Source organism: Ranitomeya imitator, chromosome 1 (assembly GCF_032444005.1).
Source record: "Ranitomeya imitator isolate aRanImi1 chromosome 1, aRanImi1.pri, whole genome shotgun sequence".
Lineage (NCBI taxonomy): Eukaryota > Metazoa > Chordata > Amphibia > Anura > Dendrobatidae > Ranitomeya > Ranitomeya imitator.
In genome coordinates this window covers 183788493-183809940 of record NC_091282.1, presented here as the reverse complement: position 1 = coordinate 183809940, position 21448 = coordinate 183788493, and the positions used below count along the sequence as shown (strand labels likewise).

The 21448-nt window shown below is 48.0% G+C and overlaps 1 protein-coding gene across 1 annotated transcript in view; it reads right to left on the bottom strand.

Moving 5' to 3' along the window:
* Nucleotides 1-21448, bottom strand: part of WDR36 (WD repeat domain 36) — an 88648-nt gene that overhangs the window by 23227 nt on the left and 43973 nt on the right. The window contains exons 13-16 of the mRNA XM_069752691.1: nucleotides 19190-19304; nucleotides 16664-16829; nucleotides 16441-16549; nucleotides 16275-16354 (exon numbers count right to left, since the gene is read on the bottom strand). Of these exons, the coding sequence (XP_069608792.1) occupies nucleotides 16275-16354; nucleotides 16441-16549; nucleotides 16664-16829; nucleotides 19190-19304 (470 nt within the window). The remainder of the gene's footprint in view (nucleotides 1-16274; nucleotides 16355-16440; nucleotides 16550-16663; nucleotides 16830-19189; nucleotides 19305-21448) is intronic.

Here is a 21448-nt window from a genome sequence, read left to right as displayed (position 1 = left end):
CTGAAATAGATTGGGGAACAGAAACCTGCAGTTCCAGCAAGGGTAATCATTTTTTGACAACTATGAGAGACAATTACCTTTCACAACTGGTTCAGGACCCAACAAGAAAGGGGGCACTGCTAGACCTAATATTAACCAACAGGCCAGACCGGATATCAAATATAAGGGTTGGGGGTCACTTGGGAAATAGCGATCACAAAATAATAAGTTTTCATGTATCCTTTAAAAAGATGTGTAGTAGAGGGGTTACAAGGACACTAAACTTCAGGAGGGCAAATTTCCAACGGATGAGAGAGGATCTTGGTGCAATTAACTGGGACGATGTCCTGAGACACAAAAATACACAAAGAAAATGGAAGACGTTTATTAGCATCCTGGATAGGACCTGTGCACAGTATATACCGTATGGGAATAAACATACTAGAAATAGGAGGAAACCAATATGGCTAAATAGAGCTGTAAGGGGCGCAATAAGTGACAAAAAGAAAGCATTTAGAGAATTAAAGGAAGTAGGTAGTGAGGAGGCATTAAATAAATACAGAAAATTAAATAAATTCTGTAAAAAGCAAATCAAGGCAGCAAAGATTGAGACAGAGAGACTCATTGCCAAAGAGAGTATAAATAATCCTAAAATATTCTTTAACTACATAAATAGTAAGAAACTAAAAAATGATAGTGTTGGCCCCCTTAAAAATAGTCTGGGTGAAATGGTGGATGAGGATGAGGAAAAGGCCAATATGCTAAATGACTTTTTTTCATCAGTATTTACACAAGAAAATCCCATGGCAGACAAAATGACTAGTGATAAAAATTCCCAATTAAATGTCACCTGCTTAACCCAGCAGGAAGTGCGGCGGCGTCTACAAATCACTAAAATTGACAAATCTCCGGGCCCGGATGGGATACACCCTCGAGTACTGCAGGAATTAAGTACAGTCATTGATAGACCATTATTTTTAATCTTTAAAGACTCCATAATAACAGGGTCTGTGCCACAGGACTGGCGTATAGCAAATGTGGTGCCAATATTCAAAAAGGGAACAAAAACTGAACTCGGAAATTATAGGCCAGTAAGCTTAACCTCTACTGTGGGTAAAATCCTGGAGGGCATTCTAAGGGACGCTATACTGGAGTATCTGAAGAGGAATAACCTCATGACCCAGTATCAGCACGGGTTTACTAGGGACCGTTCATGTCAGACTAATTTGATCAGTTTCTATGAAGAGGTAAGTTCCGGATTGGACCAAGGGAACCCAGTGGATGTAGTGTATATGGACTTTTCAAAAGCTTTTGATACGGTGCCACACAAAAGGTTGATACATAAAATGAGAATAATGGGGATAGGGGAAAATATGTGCAAGTGGGTTGAGAGCTGGCTCAGGGATAGGAAACAAAGGGTGGTTATTAATGGAGCACACTCGGACTGGGTAGCGGTTAGCAGTGGGGTACCACAGGGGTCAGTATTGGGCCCTCTTCTTTTTAACATTTATTAATGACCTTGTAGGGGGCATTCAGAGTAGAATTTCAATATTTGCAGATGACACTAAACTCTGCAGGGTAATCAATACAGAGGAGGACAATTCTATATTACAGGATGATTTATGTAAACTAGAAGCTTGGGCTGATAAATGGCAAATGAGCTTTAATGGGGATAAATGTAAGGTCATGCACTTGGGTAGAAGTAATAAGATGTATAATTATGTGCTTAATTCTAAAACTCTGGGCAAAACCGTCAATGAAAAAGACCTGGGTGTATGGGTGGATGACAAACTCATATTCAGGGGCCAGTGTCAGGCAGCTGCTACAAAGGCAAATAAAACAATGGGATGCATTAAAAGAGGCATAGATGCTCATGAGGAGAATATAATTTTACCTTTATACAAGTCACTAGTTCGACCACACTTAGAATACTGTGCACAGTTCTGGTCTCCGGTGTTTAAGAAAGACATAGCTGAACTGGAGCGGGTGCAGAGAAGAGCGACCAAGGTTATTAGAGGACTGGGGGGTCTGCAATACCAAGATAGGTTATTACACTTGGGGCTATTTAGTTTGGAAAAACGAAGACTAAGGGGTGATCTTATTTTAATGTATAAATATATGAGGGGACAGTACAAAGACCTTTCTGATGATCTTTTTAATCATAGACCTGAAACAGGGACAAGGGGGCATCCTCTGCGTTTGGAGGAAAAAAGGTTTAAGCATAATAACAGACGCGGATTCTTTACTGTAAGAGCAGTGAGACTATGGAACTCTCTGCCGTATGATGTTGTAATGAGTGATTCATTACTTAAATTTAAGAGGGGACTGGATACCTCTCTGGAAAAGTATAATGTTACAGGGTATATACACTAGATTCCTTGATAGGGCGTTGATCCAGGGAACTAGTCTGATTGCCGTATGTGGAGTCGGGAAGGAATTTTTTTCCCCAATGTGGAGCTTACTCTTTGCCACATGGGTTTTTTTTGCCTTCCTCTGGATCAACATGTTAGGGCATGTTAGGTTAGGCTATGGGTTGAACTAGATGGACATATAGTCTTCCTTCAACCTTAATAACTATGTAACTATGTAACAAAACCTTGGCCTGTAGGATTCACAGTATGTAATGTTTATGTGGCTGAAGTCACTTTCTTATTCAAGGTGGAAGTCTGTTTCTTATCCGGCAATCATTTATGTATTTTACAGGTTTAACCACAAAAATCACACTAAAATACAACACAACAAGGTGCCCTGATGTGAATACACCTAAAAGCAGCAACAAAAATTATAAAACTGGCACAAAAATGGGCTTTCTCTAATCTCACAATGCAGACACAGATAGTGATGCCCCACATCTAATTCAGGTCACTCTAGCCTGGCCCAAACGGATTATGGGCATCAAAACGGGCATTGAAGTGGGTATATACAAATGCATCTCACAAAATTAGAATATCATCAAAAATAGGGATTTTTGTGTTACTCACCGTAAAATCCTTTTCTCCGAGACGCTCATTGGGGGACACAGGACAGTGGGTGTATGCTTCTGCCGCCAGGAGGCTGACACTAAGTAAACTTGAAAAAAAGTTAGCTCCTCCTCCATCGTATACACCCTGACACTGGCTACCAGAGACTCCAGTTTGGTGCAAAAAGCAGTAGGAGAACAAAACACAAAAAATAATATAACAGCATAAATACAGAAACTTTATGTCTAGAAAAGCTCCTACTGACTAATGTAATCAGACATAACCAAAGCAGCCATAAGGCTACCAGGGAGGGAGCTGTGTCCCCCAATGAGCGTCTCGGAGAAAAGGATTTTACGGTGAGTAACACAAAAATCCCTATTTCTCCTTCGCCTCATTGGGGGACACAGGACAGTGGGATGTCCTAAAGCAGTCCTTGGGTGGGAAAAATAACTCACCAGTCAAAGACATCCAGATGATGGTTGTCTATAAATGCGCCACTGCCGCTTGAAGAATCCTTATACCCAGACTTGCATCTGCAGAGGTCTGGGAGTGGACATTATAATGTTTGACAAACGTATGTAGACTAGACCAGGTCGCAGCTTTGCAAACCTGTTCTGCTGAGGCCTGGTGCCGAATGGCCGGAACCGTCATGCCCATGGTGCGATAAGCCTCCTGAATGGTCGCCCTTATCCACCTGGCCAGGGTAGATTTTGAAGCAGCGCATCCCGTTCGGGAAACGTACCTCCTCAGAGCCCTTACCAGATCCAACGTATGGAGAGCTTTTTCTACACGGTGCGTAGGTGCCGGACAAAAAGAGGGCAGAACAATATCTTCATTGATGTGGAATGACGAAACAACCTTCGGCAAAAAAGAAGGTGCTGGTCTGAGAACTACCTTGTCCTGATGAAACTGCAGAAAAGGGGAACGACAGGAAAGGGCTGCCAGCTCCGATACCAGTCTTATGGACGTTATGGCCACTAAAAATACGACTTTCCAAGAAAGAAACATCAAAGAAATATCTTGAAGAGGCTCAAAAGGAGCGTTCTGTAAAGCCCTTAAAACCAGATTAAGGTCCCAAGCTTCCAAAGGAGTCCTATAAGGAGGGACCTTATGAGCGACTCCCTGGAAAAAAGTCCTGACCTGACGATTAGTAGCAATCTTGCGCTGAAAAAGGACTGATAAAGCCGAAATCTGCCTTTTAAGAGTACTTGGAGCAAGCCCAGAATCCAGGCCTGCTTGAAGGAAGGCTAGAATGTTCGGAATGGAAAAACGCAGAGGCAGCCCGCGCTCTCTACACCAGGAAAGGAACACCTTCCAAGTGTGATAATAAATCTTGGCCGAGACGGGCTTACGTGCACTGATCATGGTATCCGCCACTTCTTGAGAAAACCCTGCCTGGGTTAAAACCCAAGATTCAACAGCCAGGCCATCAAACGTAGGACCTCTGAGTTCTGGTGGTAGATCGGCCCTTGAGATAGAAGATCCGGCCGATCGGGGAGCCGCCAAGGAACCCCGGCGAGAAGTTGTACCAGGTCTGCATACCAGGTCCGTCGTGGCCAATCCGGAGCAATCAGGATGGCCGGTGCTCTCTCTGATTTGATTTTCTTGATTACCCTCGGGAGCAGTGCCAGAGGAGGGAACAGATAAGAGAGATGAAACTGGTTCCAAGACAATACCAGCGCATCCACGGCGATTGCCCGGGGGTCTCGGTACCGAGAGACAAAACTGGGCACCTTGGCATTCATCTTGGACGCCATTAGATCCACGTCCGGAGTCCCCCAAAGATGGCAAATCTGCAAAAATACCTCGGGATGGAGAGACCACTCCCCGGAGGCCAGACCCTGACGGCTTAGAAAATCTGCCGCCCAGTTTTCTTCGCCCGGAATGTAGACCGCTGAGATTACAGAGTGATTCCTCTCCGCCCAGAGTAGGATTTGCTTTACCTCCCGCATGGCTGCCTTGCTGCGGGTGTTCCCCTGGTGATTTATGTAGGCTACCCCTGTGGCGTTGTCCGATTGAATCCGGACAGGGCGACCTGCCAGAAGATGGTGGAAATGTAACAAGGCTAGACAAACTGCTCGAATCTCTAAGATATTGATGGGGAGGGCTGATTCCAGAGGAGACCAGAGCCCCTGAGCAGTGTGATGAAAGAATACTGCTCCCCAACCCAGGAGACTGGCATCTGTTGTGACCACTAACCAATTGGTTGGGGGAAAGGGCTTCCCCCTGAGTAGAGATGAGCTGTTCAGCCACCAAGAGAGGGCCAACCTGGCCTGGAGAGACAACCGAAATCTGTGGTTGAGAGAGAGAGGATTTCTGTTCCACACTGATAGGATTGCTTGTTGGAGGGGTCGAAGATGAAGCTGCGCAAACGGAACCGCCTCTATAGTCGCAACCATCTTTCCTAACACCCTCATGCCAGACCGAATCGTATGAGGGCCTGGTTCTTGAAGATTCCTCACTTCCTGCCGAAGGGCTAGGACCTTGTCCTGGGGAAGGATTGATAGGGCTTGAGAGGTGTCGAAGATCATGCCTAAAAATGAGATCTTCCGGGACGGCTGTAGGGATGACTTCCTTAAAGGGAACCTGTCACCTGAATTTGGCGGGACTGGTTTTGGGTCATATGGGCGGAGTTTTTGGGTGTTTGATTCACCCTTTCCTTACCCGCTGGCTGCATGCTGGCTGCAATATTGGATTGAAGTTCATTCTCTGTCCTCCATAGTACACGCCTGCACAAGGCAATCTTGCTTTGCGCAGGCGTGTACTATGGAGGACAGAGAATGAACTTTAATCCAATATTGCAGCCAGCATGCAGCCAGCGGGTAAGGAAAGGGTGAATCAAACACCCAAAAACTCCGCCCATATGACCCAAAACCAGTCCCGCCAAATTCAGGTGACAGAGTCCCTTTAAATTCACCAGCCAACCTAGACGAGAAAGGGTGTCCAGAGTGAAGCCGACATTTTCCCTGCAAGATTGAAAAGTCGGTCACTTGATCAGCAGATCGTCCAGGTATGGCAAGACAACTATACCTCGGGAGTGCAGAATGGAAACCACAGTAGACATGACTTTTGTGAACACCTTGGGAGCGGAGGCCAGCCCGAAGGGTAATGCCGTGAATTGAAAGTGTAGATTGTTTACGGCAAACCGGAGAAATCTTTGATGGGGTGGAAAGATGGAATATGTAGATAAGCATCCTGAATGTCTACTGAGGCCAAAAACTCTCCCTTTTCCAAAGAGGCGATGACTGACCGGAGAGACTCCATCCGAAAGTGACGAACGCGGACAAACCTGTTTAAGAGTTTGAGGTCTAGAATAGGCCTTACTGCTCCGTCCTTTTTGGGCACTACAAAAAGATTGGAATAAAAGCCCTGAAACCTTTCCTCCCTTGGAACAGGAGAAATGACACCGCTGATACGAAGGGACTCTACGGAATTGAACAGGCTTTGACGAAGAGACCTGGACCTGGGAAGACGGGATGGAAAGAACCGGGGAGGAGGCAGCTGAACCAGCTCTATTTTGTACCCTGATGATACGAGCTCTCCAACCCACTGGTCGTGGATTACCTGAAGCCAGACCTGGCGAAATAAAAGTAGACGTCCGCCTACTCTGTTGGAGACACCCAGAGGAGGCCTCCAGTCACTTAGCCGGAAATCTTTGAGTCCTAGATCCTCTGGATCTAGTAGACTGGGGACGCATTCTTCCCCCCTGGCTGGCCGTATAAGGGGTCCGACCGTCTCGGTCCTGATTGGGTCGACCCTGCGCAGGAGAGCCTGATGCTGGGGCCCATCTAACGTTGCACAGCAGGCCTTCGGGGGGAGGGACCGCCAAACGATGCTGCGGCCTGGAGCAGGCCCGAAGCCGGGGCCTCAATTTTTCCTCCTTAGACGAGAGCCGGAACCGGAAGTGACGCGCCGGAGGGGGCGGAGCCTCACAGCGCGGTCTGATGGCCGGAAGTCCCGGGCTCCAGGAAGCTGCCCCACGCCCGAAACAGCCGAAGCCTCTGGGGAGACAGCGGCGCCGATCATACCCGCAGCGTCGCTCCTAACGCCGCGGCGCCGCCCGGATCATGCTGTAGCGTAGCTGCGCTGCAGCGCCGCTGTCATAACGCCACAGCGCCGGACCACGCTGCAGCGCCGCTGTCCTAACGCTGCAGCGCCGGATCACGCTGCAGCGCCGGATCACGCAGCGCCGGCCCACAGCAACGCTAAAAAAGGCACCGCACTCCCGGAGGACGCAGCCGCAGGTAATGCCAGGAGCCCCCCCTTGTCATACCGCACTCATCGAGGGGTAGAACAAATGACGGTGCAGGAACCCTATCTCCATTATCCCCAGGATAAGGAGAGGGACCGTCCACCACCCCAGCTAACACCGCAGGGGTGTAGAAATCAGTGGGGGAACACACGGACATCTTACGGGCACCTGTACAGCCTGGAGTCTAGGTACCTCAGGGTGGTCAGGGCTAAGTCCGGTGAAGAATCCCACGTAGTGGGGAAGGATACGTGGAGAAACATCGCACGTACTTGCCCGTTGATGGTTTGGGGAGATCGGACCCTCAAAAAGGTCCGTCGCCCCTTCAATCCAAAGATGTTGAAAAATTGGGTCCAACGATCCAGGACCCAGAGATGTGCCTCTTTGAGACACTAAGCATAAACTGGAGTCTCTGGTAGCCAGTGTCAGGGTGTATACGATGGAGGAGGAGCTAACTTTTTTTCAAGTTTACTTAGTGTCAGCCTCCTGGCGGCAGAAGCATACACCCACTGTCCTGTGTCCCCCAATGAGGCGAAGGAGAAAGTTAATTTATTTCAGTTCTTCAATACAAAAAGTGAAACTCATTTTCTAGAGTCATTACAAGTGATCTACTTCAAGCGTTTATTTCTGCTAACGTTGATGATTATGGCTTACTGCCAATGAAAACCCAAAAGTCATTATCTCAGTAAGATAGAATACTTTATAACACCAGCTTGAAAAAAATATTTTAAAATCTGAAACGTTGGCCTACTGAAATGTGCATGCTGCTGAGGTGTTATGGAAACCCAGGTTACTTTGATAGCAACAAAAAGAAAGCGTTCCGGATCCATAAAACAATGTTTCTTTATTCATTCATTAAAATCCCTTCAATTCCATAATTCCTTGCTATTGTGCAAATTCTTAGGTACAGAAGAATATGCGACGCGTTTCGATCGTGTCAGATCTTAGTCAATGCATCATCCTAACATGCATATACTGATTCTTTTATATTGTGATATTGTGCTTGGACCAATGCCAAGAACAGTCCAAGTGACCTGACTGGAACTGCAGGTCCTAAACAGCAATTCTACCCCTTGCATATAAATATAACAGTTAATTTGTACAAAACTATCTAGTAAATTCACAAAGATTAAAATTTGACAATAACATTAATTTTAATTGTTCGATTGGAATCTAATAGATATCTTATTATTTTTTTTTTTTTGTGTTGCTTTTACCAATGTCAGAGGCAGTTCAAGTCACCTGACTGGAGCTGCAGGTCCTGAACAGAAATTCTTTCTTTTGCATATATAAATGTAGATATAACACTTCGTTTTGTACAAAACTATTAACTAAATTTACAAAAGTTAAAATATAAACACATAATGCAATTTAAGAATAATGATACATTATTTCGGTTTTTCGGTTGAGACCTAATGGATATCTGGTTTGTAAATTATCCAGAAGGCTTCTCTAGTGAGAAGCCGTCTTTTGACATCACCTCCACGCTGCAACATTTTAACATGTTCAATTCCTTGATAATTTCCATGTTAATGCTCCTACATAGGCTGGTGACTGTGTGTCTTTATTTAAGTGTGTGTGTGTGTGTGTGTGTGTGTCTTTATTTAATATTAATGAGTGTACATGGCTGAAGAGGTTGAACAAGGAAATTGCATCACTTTTTTTTTTTTAAATATATATAATATATCTTTATTTAGCTTACAAACCCGCATGAAAATCCGTACCAAAAACACGCGGAATTTCCACTGCGTTTTTGACCAAGAGATGCAGAAATTTCCAAAAGCAAATCCGCAATGTGCGCACATAGCCTAAGTCTATACTACTGGTTGTATAAGTCTAAAAACATCTACAAAGGGAAGGGAAAAGATGAATGAGAGAGGATCAAATTAAAAATAAAAACTTTTATTCATGTATAATAAAATATCCCACTGCTTTGCTAGTTGGCTCTAACCCCACAGATTTACAACACAGAGTTTTCAGTCTTCCCTAATCCTTGTGATTTTGTTTCAATATACTGAAGCCTACCAACCTAATATGCCAGAAGCTGTTTTTGGCATAAAACTGGTACTTTTAGGATGTGTGCCTACGTTGCGCTTTTTATGCGTTTCCGCCGCAACAAAGTGCTTAAAAAATGCATTCCCATGCAATCCTATGGGATTCCGCAGTTGCTGTGCCCATGCAGTGGGGAAGCACGGTGGCTCAGTGGTTAGCACTGCAGCCTTACAGCGCTGGAGTCCTGGCTTCAAGCCCCACCCTGGACAACAACTGCAAGGAGTTTGCATGTTCTCCCCGTGTTTGCGTGGGTTTCCTCCGGGTACTCCGGTTTCCTCCCACATTCCAAAGACATACTGATAGGGAATTTAGATTGTGAGCCCCATCGGGGAGAGCGATGTTAATGTGTGCAAACTGTAAAGCACTGCGGAATATGTTAGCGCTATATAAAAATAAAGATTATTATTATAAAATCCGCAGCATGTTCATTATTTCTGCGGAATCACGGCGATTCCATAGGATTGCATTGACACGCTCACTTTACGCATGTGGCTATGCCCACCATGCGAAAAGTGATCGCTTCCTGTGTGGATGGTACCCAGGGTCTGGACTCTGGAGGAGAGGAGACTGTCCTACAGGCCCTGGGTACCATATGCCTGTAAAAAAAAAATAAATAAATAAAAAAAAATATGTAAAAATATACTTACCTTCTCATGGCCCCCGGAGTCCTCCTACCCCTCAGCGGTGTACGCGGCAGCTTCCGTTCCCAGGGATGCATTGCCCGAATCACCTGAGATGACGTCACCGTGACATCACAAAGGTCCATAGTGCAATGCATCCCTCGGAACGGAACGTACCGGGAGCAGCGCGGAGGAGATCGGGGCCGTCGGAAAGTGAGAATAACCATATTTTTGAATTTTTTTAACATTCTTTTACTATTGATGCTGCAAATCGCTTGGAAAAGTACAAGCATTCTTCAAGCTAAAAACGCTTGCAAAACGCTTGTGTTTTGCGGGAAAAAGCATGAGAAGTCCGCATGTGTTTTACCTGCGGCAGGCAGTTGCGGAAATGCTGCGGAATGAAATTTCCGCAGCATTTCAACAACGTGGGCACATAGCCTTATAGCATACACGCTGTGTGCATCTTCTGCTAAGTGAGCTGATTGATCACAGTGAAAAAATGCGTTATTGTACTTGCTTTACAAGTTCACAAACCTTCAAAAATAATAGCTGCAGGTTAAAACTATTATGATTAAAAAGAAAAAAGAAAACAGGATTTTTGGTTGCTTACCGTAAAATCTGTTTCTTGAAGCCTCCATTGGGGGACACAGGAACCATGGGGTGTATGCTGCTGCCACTAGGAGGCTGACACTATGCAAATAAAAAAGTTAGCTCCTCCTCTGCAGTGTACACCCCACCGACTGGCACCGACTGGCGCGTGCCATCAGGAATGACGAAAAAGGAATCCGTCTTCCGGAAAGTGGACGTTCTGTCCAGATAGATCCTCACAGCCCTGACAAGATCCAGCTTGTTCAATGATCGCTCCAGAGGATGAGTCGGAGCTGGACAAAAGGAAGGTAGAACGATGTCCTCGTTGAGGTGGAAGGTGGAAACCACCTTAGGAAGAAAAGAAGGTGGGGGCCGGAAGACCACCTTGTCCTGGTGAATGACCAAAAACGGAGGACGGCAAGACAGGGCCGCCAGCTCGGAAACGCGGCGAATGGACGTGATGGCCACAAGAAAGGCTACCTTCCATGATAAAACTGATAGAGGAATCTCCCTAAGAGGTTCAAAGGGAGAAACCTTCAGAACGTCCAATACCAGGTTTAGGTCCCATGCCTCCACAGGGGCCCTGTACGGCGGGACGGCGTGGGCTACCCCCTGAAAGAAGGTCTTAACCTGTGGCCGAGAGGCCAAGGTCTTCTGAAAGAGGATGGAAAGCGCAGAGACCTGACCCTTCAGGGAACTAAGAGCCAGGCCCGAATCCAGTCCTGCCTGAAGGAAGGCCAAAAGAGAAGGCAGGGAAAAAACCATAGGCGGAACGCGGTTGGACTCGCACCACCGGAAGTAGGCCTTCCAGGTGCGGTAGTAGATCCTGGAAGACGAAGGCTTCCGAGCCTGAATCATGGTGTGAATCACCCGGTCCGAAAGGCCGGACGCTCTCAGAACCGCGGTCTCAACAGCCACGCCGTTAAACTGAGCGACCGAGAATTCGGGTGGCAGATCGGACCCTGGGACAGCAGATCGGGCCTGTCTGGAAGGCGCCAGGGAGCGTCCGCGAGAAGGTTGACGAGCTCCGCGAACCAAGCTCTCCTGGGCCAATCCGGGGCGATCAGGATGACTGGCACCCCTTCCGCTTTGATCTTCAAGAGTTTGGGAAGTAATGGAAGGGGTGGGAACAGGTAGGGCAGCTCGAACTGTGACCAAGGAATGGCCAGAGCATCGACGCCCACTGCGAGAGGATCGAGGGACCTGGAGACGAACTGCGGAACCTTCCTGTTGACTCGGGACGCCGTGAGATCCACATCCGGAGTTCCCCATCGAAGACAAATCTGATGGAAGACCTCCGGATGCAAGGACCATTCCCCTGCCGCGAGGCCCTCGCGGCTGAGGAAGTCGGCGGCCCAGTTTTCCACGCCGGGGATATGCACCGCGGATATCACCGGAACCGTTGCCTCTGCCCAAAGGAGGATCTTGGATACCTCGGCAAGGGCCAAGGAGCTCCGAGTCCCCCCCTGATGGTTGACATATGCCACAGCCGTGGCGTTGTCCGTCTGGATCCGGACTGGAAGGCCCCTGAGGATCCTTTCCCAGTGGCGGAGGGACAGGAAGATGGCCCGAATTTCGAGGACGTTGATCGGCAGAGATGACTCCCGCAGCGACCAGCGGCCCTGGACCGTCAGGTGGCGAAAAACCGCACCCCAGCCGAGCAGGCTGGCGTCCGTTGTCACCACCTGCCAGTGAACCGGTAGGAAGGACCTGCCCTGGGAGATGAGAGGTGACGTCAGCCACCAGTTGAGAGACCGCCTGACCCGAAAGGAGAGTTTGATCGGTCGATCCAGGGAGAAGACCGACCTGTCCCACTGAGACAGAATGGCTTGCTGAAGGGGTCGCGAATGGAATTGGGCGAAGGGAATCGCTTCCAATGTAGCTACCATCCTCCCCAGAACCTTCATGGCCGAACGGAGGGAGGGAGGTCGAGGACCCTGGAGCAAGCGTATGTCCCGACAGAGAGGATCTCTTGTCTGTGGGAAGGAAGACTCTGCTCTGACGAGTATCGAAAAGCATGCCCAGAAAGATGATGCGCTGAGAAGGAATAAGGCAGGACTTCTTCCGGTTTACCAGCCACCCGAAACGGGCTAAGGTGTCGAGAACAATGGACAGGCTTTCGTGGGCCTGAGCGAAGGACGGAGCCTTGATGAGGATGTCGTCGAGATATGGAAATAGGACCAAGCCTCTGACTCTCAAGATGGCCATCAGCGCCGCCATGATCTTTGTGAACACTCTTGGCGCGGTTGCAAGACCGAACGGCAGAGCGACGAACTGAAAATGATCTCGTTGCACTGCGAAGCGCAGGAAACGGTGATGTCCGGGAAATATCGGGACATGGAGGTAGGCGTCCTGGATATCTATTGAGCATAGAAACTCCTGAGCCTCCATGGAAGCAATTACTGAACGAAGGGATTCCATCCTGAAGTGTCTCAGGCGAACTCTCCTGTTCAGCAATTTGAGGTCCAGAATGGGGCGAACTTTGCCATCTTTTTTCGGTACCACAAAAAGATTCGAGTAGAAACCCGTGAAGCGTTCTTTTTCTGGGACGGGAACGATTACCCCGGATTTGAGCAGAGAAGCGATGGCTGAGAAGAAGCCCGGAACTAGAGCGGGGTCTCTTGGAGGACGGGATTGGAAGAAACGATCCCGAGGTCGGGAAGCGAATTCTATTTTGTATCCCGAGGATACAACTTCCCTGACCCATGCATCCTCTACTGCGGAAATCCAGACGTCCCTGAAAAGAAGAAGACGGCCACCCAATCTGGGAGTTGGGCTGGAGTCTTGCCGAGAGTCATGCCGAGGTGGATCTTCCAGTCCTGGGCCTGGAGGATCTACCCTGGGAGAAACGAGGACGCCAGGATGGAGTGGGCCTAAAGGACACCGCCTTCTTCTCTTGACGTGCCTGTGGCCTCTGTTGCTGCTGGGAAAAGGAGTTTGACGCAGCGAAGCGACGAAAAGGCCGAAAAGAACGAAACTGTCGTCTAGGAGGAGGGCGACGAGGCTTGGCCTGGGGGAGAAGAGAAATTGTACCCACGGTGGCGTCCTTAATTATTTGGTCCAGCTGGAAACCAAAGAGGCGAGAGCCCTGGAAGGGCAGACTAGTGAGGGACTTTTTGGATGACAAGTCCGCCTGCCAGGCCTTGAGCCAAACGGTCCGGCGGATGGCAACGGCATTGCTGGAAGCTTGAGCCGCACAAGACGCGACATCCAGGGAGGCGGAAACCAGGTATTCACCAGCGTGGGAAATCTGGTTGGCAAGTTCCGCTAATTGCGCGGGAGGCGCCCCATCCAGGATACCTCGCCGAAGATCCTTGGCCCATTTTGAGATGGATTTTGAAGCCCAAGTGGACGCAAAAGCTGGACATAGAGCCGCTGAAGCCGCTTCAAAAGCAGATTTCGCGAAGGATTCTATAACTCTATCGTTAGAATCCTTCAGAGATGCTCCGCCGGACAGAGGAAGCACCGTGTTGGTGGACAGCCTGGAAACAGGGGGGTCCACCGAGGGAGAGGCCGTCCAATTGGCGGTAAGTTCTGGAGGAAAAGGATATAACACACCCAGGCGTTTTCCCCTCTGAAAACGCCTAGTGGGGTTCTCTCTCTCTCTGGACACGATTTCCTCGAATTCAGGATGAGGAGCGAAAAATTTTGAAGGTGGTTTGGCCCGTCTAAACGAAACCGCCTGATCTGTGGGTTCCGTAGAGGGATCCTTGATGCCACATGTTTGGTTTATTGCCCTAATGAGGTTCTGGACTGTCTCACTCATTGTGGCGATTTGGTTAGGATCCAGCTCCGAAGTATCCTCCGAAGGCGCATCAGATAATGCCTCGCCTGACTCAGGGGAGGAGGATCGGTGGGACACCAACCGCGGGGGAGGGCCGAGCGGCGAGATGGAGCGCGAAGAGGACTCAGACCGACGTTCCTGTCTGGACCTTTTGTGGCTTATCAAGGAGAGCTCTGGCGGCGGTTCCTGTGACCCGCTGGCTACGGCCGGGGTCTGCAGGGGTAACCGATCCAGCGCGGACACCAGGGTTTGAGATACCCGTGTTAAATCGGCCACCGATTGTGACAGAGAGGCGGCCCATCCTGGGATGGGGGGATCACTCTCGGGCGGAACAGCCGGGGGATCCTGGGCGGTGGGAACAATCGGGTTGCTGCAGGACTGACACAGCGGGGAGGACTGACCTGAGGGAAGTTTGCTGTTACAGGACGAACAAGCAAAGTACGTGACTAAGGCAGAAGAAGAAGTAGGGGGGCGAGAGCGGCCCCCTTTAGAGGTAGACATTTTGAGAGGTCCTCTGAAGATGCCAGTGGGTTAGGGGACAGTGGGGCAGAGGGGGGTGTCAGTCTGCAGTGCAGCTACTCATGGACCCGTCCTGGAAGATGTCCCACTTGCCGGAGGAGAACTCCTGCCCTGAGGTGCTGGATTCTGTGCAGATTTTGTGCCCACGGAGGATGCAGTGGCGAAGGTGTGGGGCGCGCTGCGTGAGCTCCTGCAGCTAAGAAGCGGTGAGCACACACAGACTCTGTCCCTGGAGGAAGGGGGCGGAGCCAGACAGGGGGGCGCCGATGAGCAGGCACAGTATGTCGGCGGAGCGCGGCACCGGAAGTAGGCCCCGGAAAAGCCGGGGCCTAAATTAGAAGCCGGTGCCCGCTGAGAAGAACCCCCGCGGCGCAGACACTGCCCGGCAGAGCGGCGAAGACACTGCCCGGCAGAGCGGCGCTGAAGCCGCCGCATGAAAGAAAGAGAGCGCTGCCGCCGGAGAAGAGTCGCCGGAGTAGGCCCCGGAAAAGCCGGGGCCTAAATTTGGAGCCGGTGACCGGAGGGAAGATCCCCGCGGCGCAGACGCTGCCCGGCAGAGCGGCGCAGCAGCCGCCGCATATAAGGGAGGGAGCGCTGCCGCCGGTGAAGAATCGGCGGAATAGGCCCCAGCTGGCTGTGGAGGTGAGCGCCGCCGGAGAGGCCGCCGCATAGAACGCTGAGGGGGGAACGCTGAGGGCAGCTGGTACGCCGCAAGTAGGCCCCGGGAAAGGCCGGGGCCTAAATTAGGAGCCAGCGACCGCTGAAGGAAAAACTGCAGGCAGGAGTGTGCCGCAAGCAGGCCCCGGGAGGCCGGGGCCTGAAGGAAGAACGGCGACCGCTGGAGGAACGCAGTGGGGCATGGAAAGGTAGCCACCGCGCAGGGAACGGGGAAAGTGCTGCAAATGCAGCGATGACCTTTAGAAATACTCACCTAGTAAAATCCCCCGTCGTCTGCTACTAACCTTGAGAAGGTATCAGACGTCCATAGGAGCTGCTGATGGACGTCCTCGTCTCCTCCGACCGACAGGCTCTGGTGGGCGAGTGGGTGGGGGACGGGCCAGGACCGGACTTCTGAGCACGCTTCTGTGCTAGGATCTTGGTCCTGCTGAGGGATCTATGAGGATACGGGGTGGCAGTACACGCCGTACTCATAGTCCGCTTGAGGGACTACAGGTGTGACTGTTCACCCTGTATCCCATCCGGAAAAAACCTGAAAAGAAACGACGCACATTGAGGTAGATAAGGGTCTAAAGAAAGACCCGTGTCCACCTCCTACTGACACTAAGCTAAAACTGAAGAGTTTAATGCCAGTCGGTGGGGTGTACACTGCAGAGGAGGAGCTAACTTTTTTATTTGCATAGTGTCAGCCTCCTAGTGGCAGCAGCATACACCCCATGGTTCCTGTGTCCCCCAATGAGAGGCGATAAAGAAAGCAAGATGCTGATATTCAATGGAACTGATTAAATAGGGAGCAGGAATTACTAACAAAGCCCAGGCAATGCTGTGTTCTGTGTCAGTCTTACCATCCAGAAGGGAAGTCCCATACTTTCACAGTACAGTCCATCGATGCTGTCATCAGCCATCGTCCATCAGGGCTGAAAGTCTTTGAAAAAAAAATATACATATATGAGATTCAAAAAAATTAAGTTTTTGTCCACGGTAAATGCAAAGTGATGCGACTGTCCTCACCATATCATTTATCTTTCCGTTGTGTCCAGGGAACCTTCGCACCAGTTTACAAGTTTCAATATCAAAAACATTAATGCTGAAGTCATCCAGGGCGACCGCTAACATACCACTGTAAGTGATAAGCATTTATTCATCATTAGTCCATAAGAAACATACAAATTATAGCATTTTTAAAGGGGTTGGAGGGGGGGAATCCAGGAGGAACATCTGATACATAACTTACCTCTCCCTATGGAGTAGGATGGATGTAGGGGAGACAGTAAGATCTATTGTGTGTATTAACTGTTTAGACTTGAACTTCCAAAATTTAATGAGTTTGTCACTGCCCACGGTAATAGTCATCTGGTTTAAACCATCAACTACAACCCCTCTGACAGCACCATCATGAGCTGAAAAACATACAAAGTACATTCCTTATCACCTGGGTTACAAAAAAAAACAAAAAAACAAGGCCATGACATGGATTACAGAAGCTAAATGGTATAAAACAAATAAAACAATCACTTTTCCAATCCCCCGACACTTGATGCTTCCTTGTCCCCGCTATCCTCTGTTGGTGTGGCTCCAGTGATGTCGTTGCCAAGTCTTGTGACCGTGCATCCGTAAAGCGGCAGTGTTGACAGGTCACATCATGAATGAACACTGGTAAGCAGAGACCGGCAAGGGGACCGGGACAGCATCAGAAGAGGAAGCAGAATGGGATTGCTAAAGTAAGGGTACCGTCACACAGTGGCATTTTGATCGCTACGACGGCACGATCCGTGACGTTCCAGCGATATATCCGTGACGATCCAGTGATCTCGCTGTGTCTGACACGCTCCTGCGATCAGGGACCCCGCTGAGAATCGTACGTCGTAGCAGATCGTTTGAAACTTTCTTTCGTCGTCTAGTGTCCCGCTGTGGCTGCATGATCGCATGGTGTAACAAAGGTGTGCACGATATTGTATACGATGTGCGCATAGTAACCAACGGCTTCTACATTGCACATACGTCATGAAATTATCGCTCCAGCGTCGTACATTGCAAAGTTTGACAGCAGTCTACGACGCTGGAGCGACATTGTTACGATGCTGGAGCATCACGGATCGTGCCGTCGTAGCGATCAAAATGCCACTGTGTGACGGTACCCTAACTTTTACTTTTTTTTTTGTCAAGATCATCAGCGATTAGTAAAAAGATTTTACCGGGTCAAAAGACCCATTTAACAATCCAATATTGGCAGGATCTGTGGCTTCCTGCTTCGATCAGATAAGCGGGTCACCACATTGAAGCTGTTGGAAGACTCCAAAAACTTTCATTTATCAGTGCCATATCTGCATTATTTAACAACAGATACCAAGGTTAAAGCTGCCCTAAAGGTACCGTCACATTAAGCAAATTACCAACGAGAACGACAACGATCCGTGACGTTGCAGCGTCCTGGATAGCGATCTCGTTGTGTTTGACACGCAGCAGCGATCAGGATCCCGCTGTGACATCGCTGGTCGGAGCTAGAACGCCAGAACTTTATTTGGTCGTCAGGTCGGCGTGATTCGTCATGTTTGACAGCAAAAGCAACGATGCCTGCAATGGTTTTCCATGGAGCGAACAACCAGCGAGAACGATAAGTACGTCACTGGATCGCTCCTGCATCGTTCTGCTGTTACAGTGTTTGACATCTCTACAGCGACTTAAACGCTGCAGCGATCGGCTCGTTGTCTATATCGCTGCAGCGTCGCTTAATGTGACGGTACCTTTACACTCAACAAGCAGCAGCACTAAATGACAGCTGACCAGCAATGTATAGGCTAATCAGGGTGTGTGTGTGTGTGTGTGTGTTTTATTAACCTGTTTACACATACAGAGCACAGTCCTGATATGAACAGAATGGTAGGTAGTAGATCCTTCTGTGCTTGCAGGCAGCCATTGTTCTTGGCAAGGCAAGATGCTTTAACAAGTGGATCCTCTGCTGAGAACGATTAGTTCGGCCGAAAAGCAGCCTGTATAAGCTGCAACGTTAATCCTGAAGTTCCTAGGAGTGCTCGTGCACGATAACTCTCCAGTGTAAATACACATCATGTTCACATTTCATCATTTTAATGACCGCAGGCACAAATGCAATCACCAAGACATACAAAACAGAGCGAGCTAGCCTGGGCAGCTACAGCAGGAGACCGACATAACTCCTCGTGGTGACACCAATAGTCCAAACGTGAAGTCCAAAATGCTGGCGCAGTGTTTTACTAGTTATAAATAAAATCAGAATATACTGAAATAAATCAGGAGTGTGAATGTGAGATAGGATCACAGATGTTGTGACTGGTGATGAGCGAGTGCACTCCTTGCTCGGGTGGTCTCCTAGTATTTGTGACTGCTCGGGGATTTAGTTTTTGTTAACGCAGCTACATGATTTGGGGCTACTAGACAGCCTGAATACATGTGGGGATTCCCTAGCAACCAGGCAACCTCCACATGTACTCAGGCTGGCTAGTAGCCGTAAATCATGTCGCGGCGTTAACAAAAACTAAATCTCCGAGCAGTCACAAATACTCGGAGACCAACCGAGCATGAGCGGGAAAACCCGAACAATGAGTACACTCGGTCATCACTAGTTGTGATCAGAATTTATTTATTTTGGGGGCCAACAGGTATACCTGCGAGCAACACAATGAAACACTGCAACTATCTCCTTTTCTCAAGCATTTTGTAAACAAATGGTAGTATATATGGTACAGATAGAACATAACAGCATGCACAAAGGAGAACTTGCCTTTTTCTTTCCCATAACAGCCTCTGTGAATTGCAGACTGGATGTTATATACATCCACGTTACCAGCGGACAATCCAATCACTGCAAAATTACCACAGCTTGTGATTTCTACAGCCTGCAAAGAAACAACAAGAAACGTAAGCTCCAAGCAATAAGAGCAATCCATGACTGCCTAATTCTTCATTCAAGGGTGAAAGGTAGAGGGCAGCACCTGCGGACAACCAAGGACTCTGTGCTGCAAATGGAGAGGCACTAGTTTCCCAGCTCTCCGATATGGAGAGTCCTAGGAAGCATTTCCTTAGAGGCGTCACACACAGTTGTATGTACAGTCTTTGTAAAGGCTTTTTTTTTTCTTAATTCATTTAATTATTTCAGAAACAATTACTTTACTTTTCTATCTAAACAGCCAGATAATTATTGGTTTTTGCAAGACAAGTTTTCTTTTCCATTTTCTTCATGTAGTAACATTTTTAAACTTGACATTTTCATTTTGGTGACAGAGTTGTTTGAGTTGCTTTTTTGTGCAATCCTTACTTGCATTATATTTAATTATAATCCCTGAACAGGATAATGTGATTATCTTATTAAACCTACCTGACTTAATGCAGAAAAACAATTTTGAATTGCTTATAAATTTAGTTTGACCATTTTCTTGGTCACCTAGGAGGACTTGACCATTAAAGCGACTTCATAATACACTGCAAAATATGAGTCTTGCAGTGAATTCTTGTCTAAGGGTAGAAAAGACAAGCAGGGTCTGCAACTGGCAGGATCTAATAGGTTTCCATACATGGCAGCCTAGGGGGTCGATGTTCGGCTACATTTGTAATAGCAGCCCGTCGGCACGGTATAATCACGTCATCACATGCGCATTTGCTAGGTAAAATACGACCTGCCCTTTACTGCTAATATACCATTTTATGGCAGTCACACAAGGGCTTCTCCGAGAAGTCATCCAATGTGGCTGCCACCACATATTTCAGGCTGCAATCCGAGGCTCGCATGAGGGTAAGAAGAAGAAACTGTGCTCATGACAAATGGCTCAGAGTTTGTATATAAATCCTGGAGCAACATCACAAACAAGCAGGTTTAGAATGGAGCAAAGAGCAAGAGGGTGAAAAAAAGCCACTTTGCTCAGAGTCTTTGTGCTCTGCTGTAAAACATTTTTTAATCAAAACTGCTGCAACCACAAATAGTGACATAGCTGGAATCAGCGTCTCTGTCCCTACATGATGCTGCTCTCAGATGGGGCAGCAAAAACCTGCTGACAGATTCCCTTTAAACTTTGACAATCTGTTTGAAGGGTATAAAAATTAAAAAAAATTGTTAACTTGTCAACAAATTACTAATATTTTCAGAACTAAATGTAAAACATATTGACAGTAATGTATTAACATAAAGTACAATGTGCAGTGAAAAAAAAACACTTTCAGAATCCTTGATATGTTGAAGGATTACAAAGTTATTACAACTGAGCGATAATGTCAGATTTGAAAAATTTAGCTTGGCCATGAAAGTCCTGACTTCCTGTGTCACTAAGGGGTTATCCCAGTGATTTTGAGACTATTTTTTCGTGACACATTAGATTTTATGGTAATGGTAAACATAGGTAGATATTTTAATAAAAAAAAAAAAAGAAAACATATCAGAAGTTTAAGAAAAATTTCAAAACACTGGCAATCTATATATCTATATCTATCTCTATCTATCTATCTATAATCGTCTAAGGTCCATTTCAGTCTGTCTGTAATGGAAATCCCGCGTCGCTGATTGGTCGCGCCAGCCGACCGCGACCAATCAGCGATATTGGCGCGGGATTTGAGCCACGCTTCGCTGATCGGGCGCGACCAATCAGCGAAGCGGTGTTTAAATCCCACGCCAATATAGCTGATTGGTCACGGCCGGCTGGCGCGACCAATCAGCGACAGGCTTTAATATTGATGCTGTCTATGCAGCATCAATAGTAAAAAGATATAATGTTAATATTAAAAAAATCGTGCTATTCTCACCTTCCGGCAGCCCCTGAAGCCTTCCCCATCCTCGCGATGATCTAGGCAGCTCCGTTCCCAGTAACGCTTTGCGAAATGACCCCAGATGACGTAGGATCAAGAAAGACCGCTACGTCATCACAGGTTATTGCCGCAAAGCATCACTGAGAATGGACCTGGAGAGTGCATCGCTAACTCCTGGGCTGGATCAGGGGACCGCCGGAATGTGAGTATATAACTATTTTTTTTTTTTTTTTTTACAGGGATATGG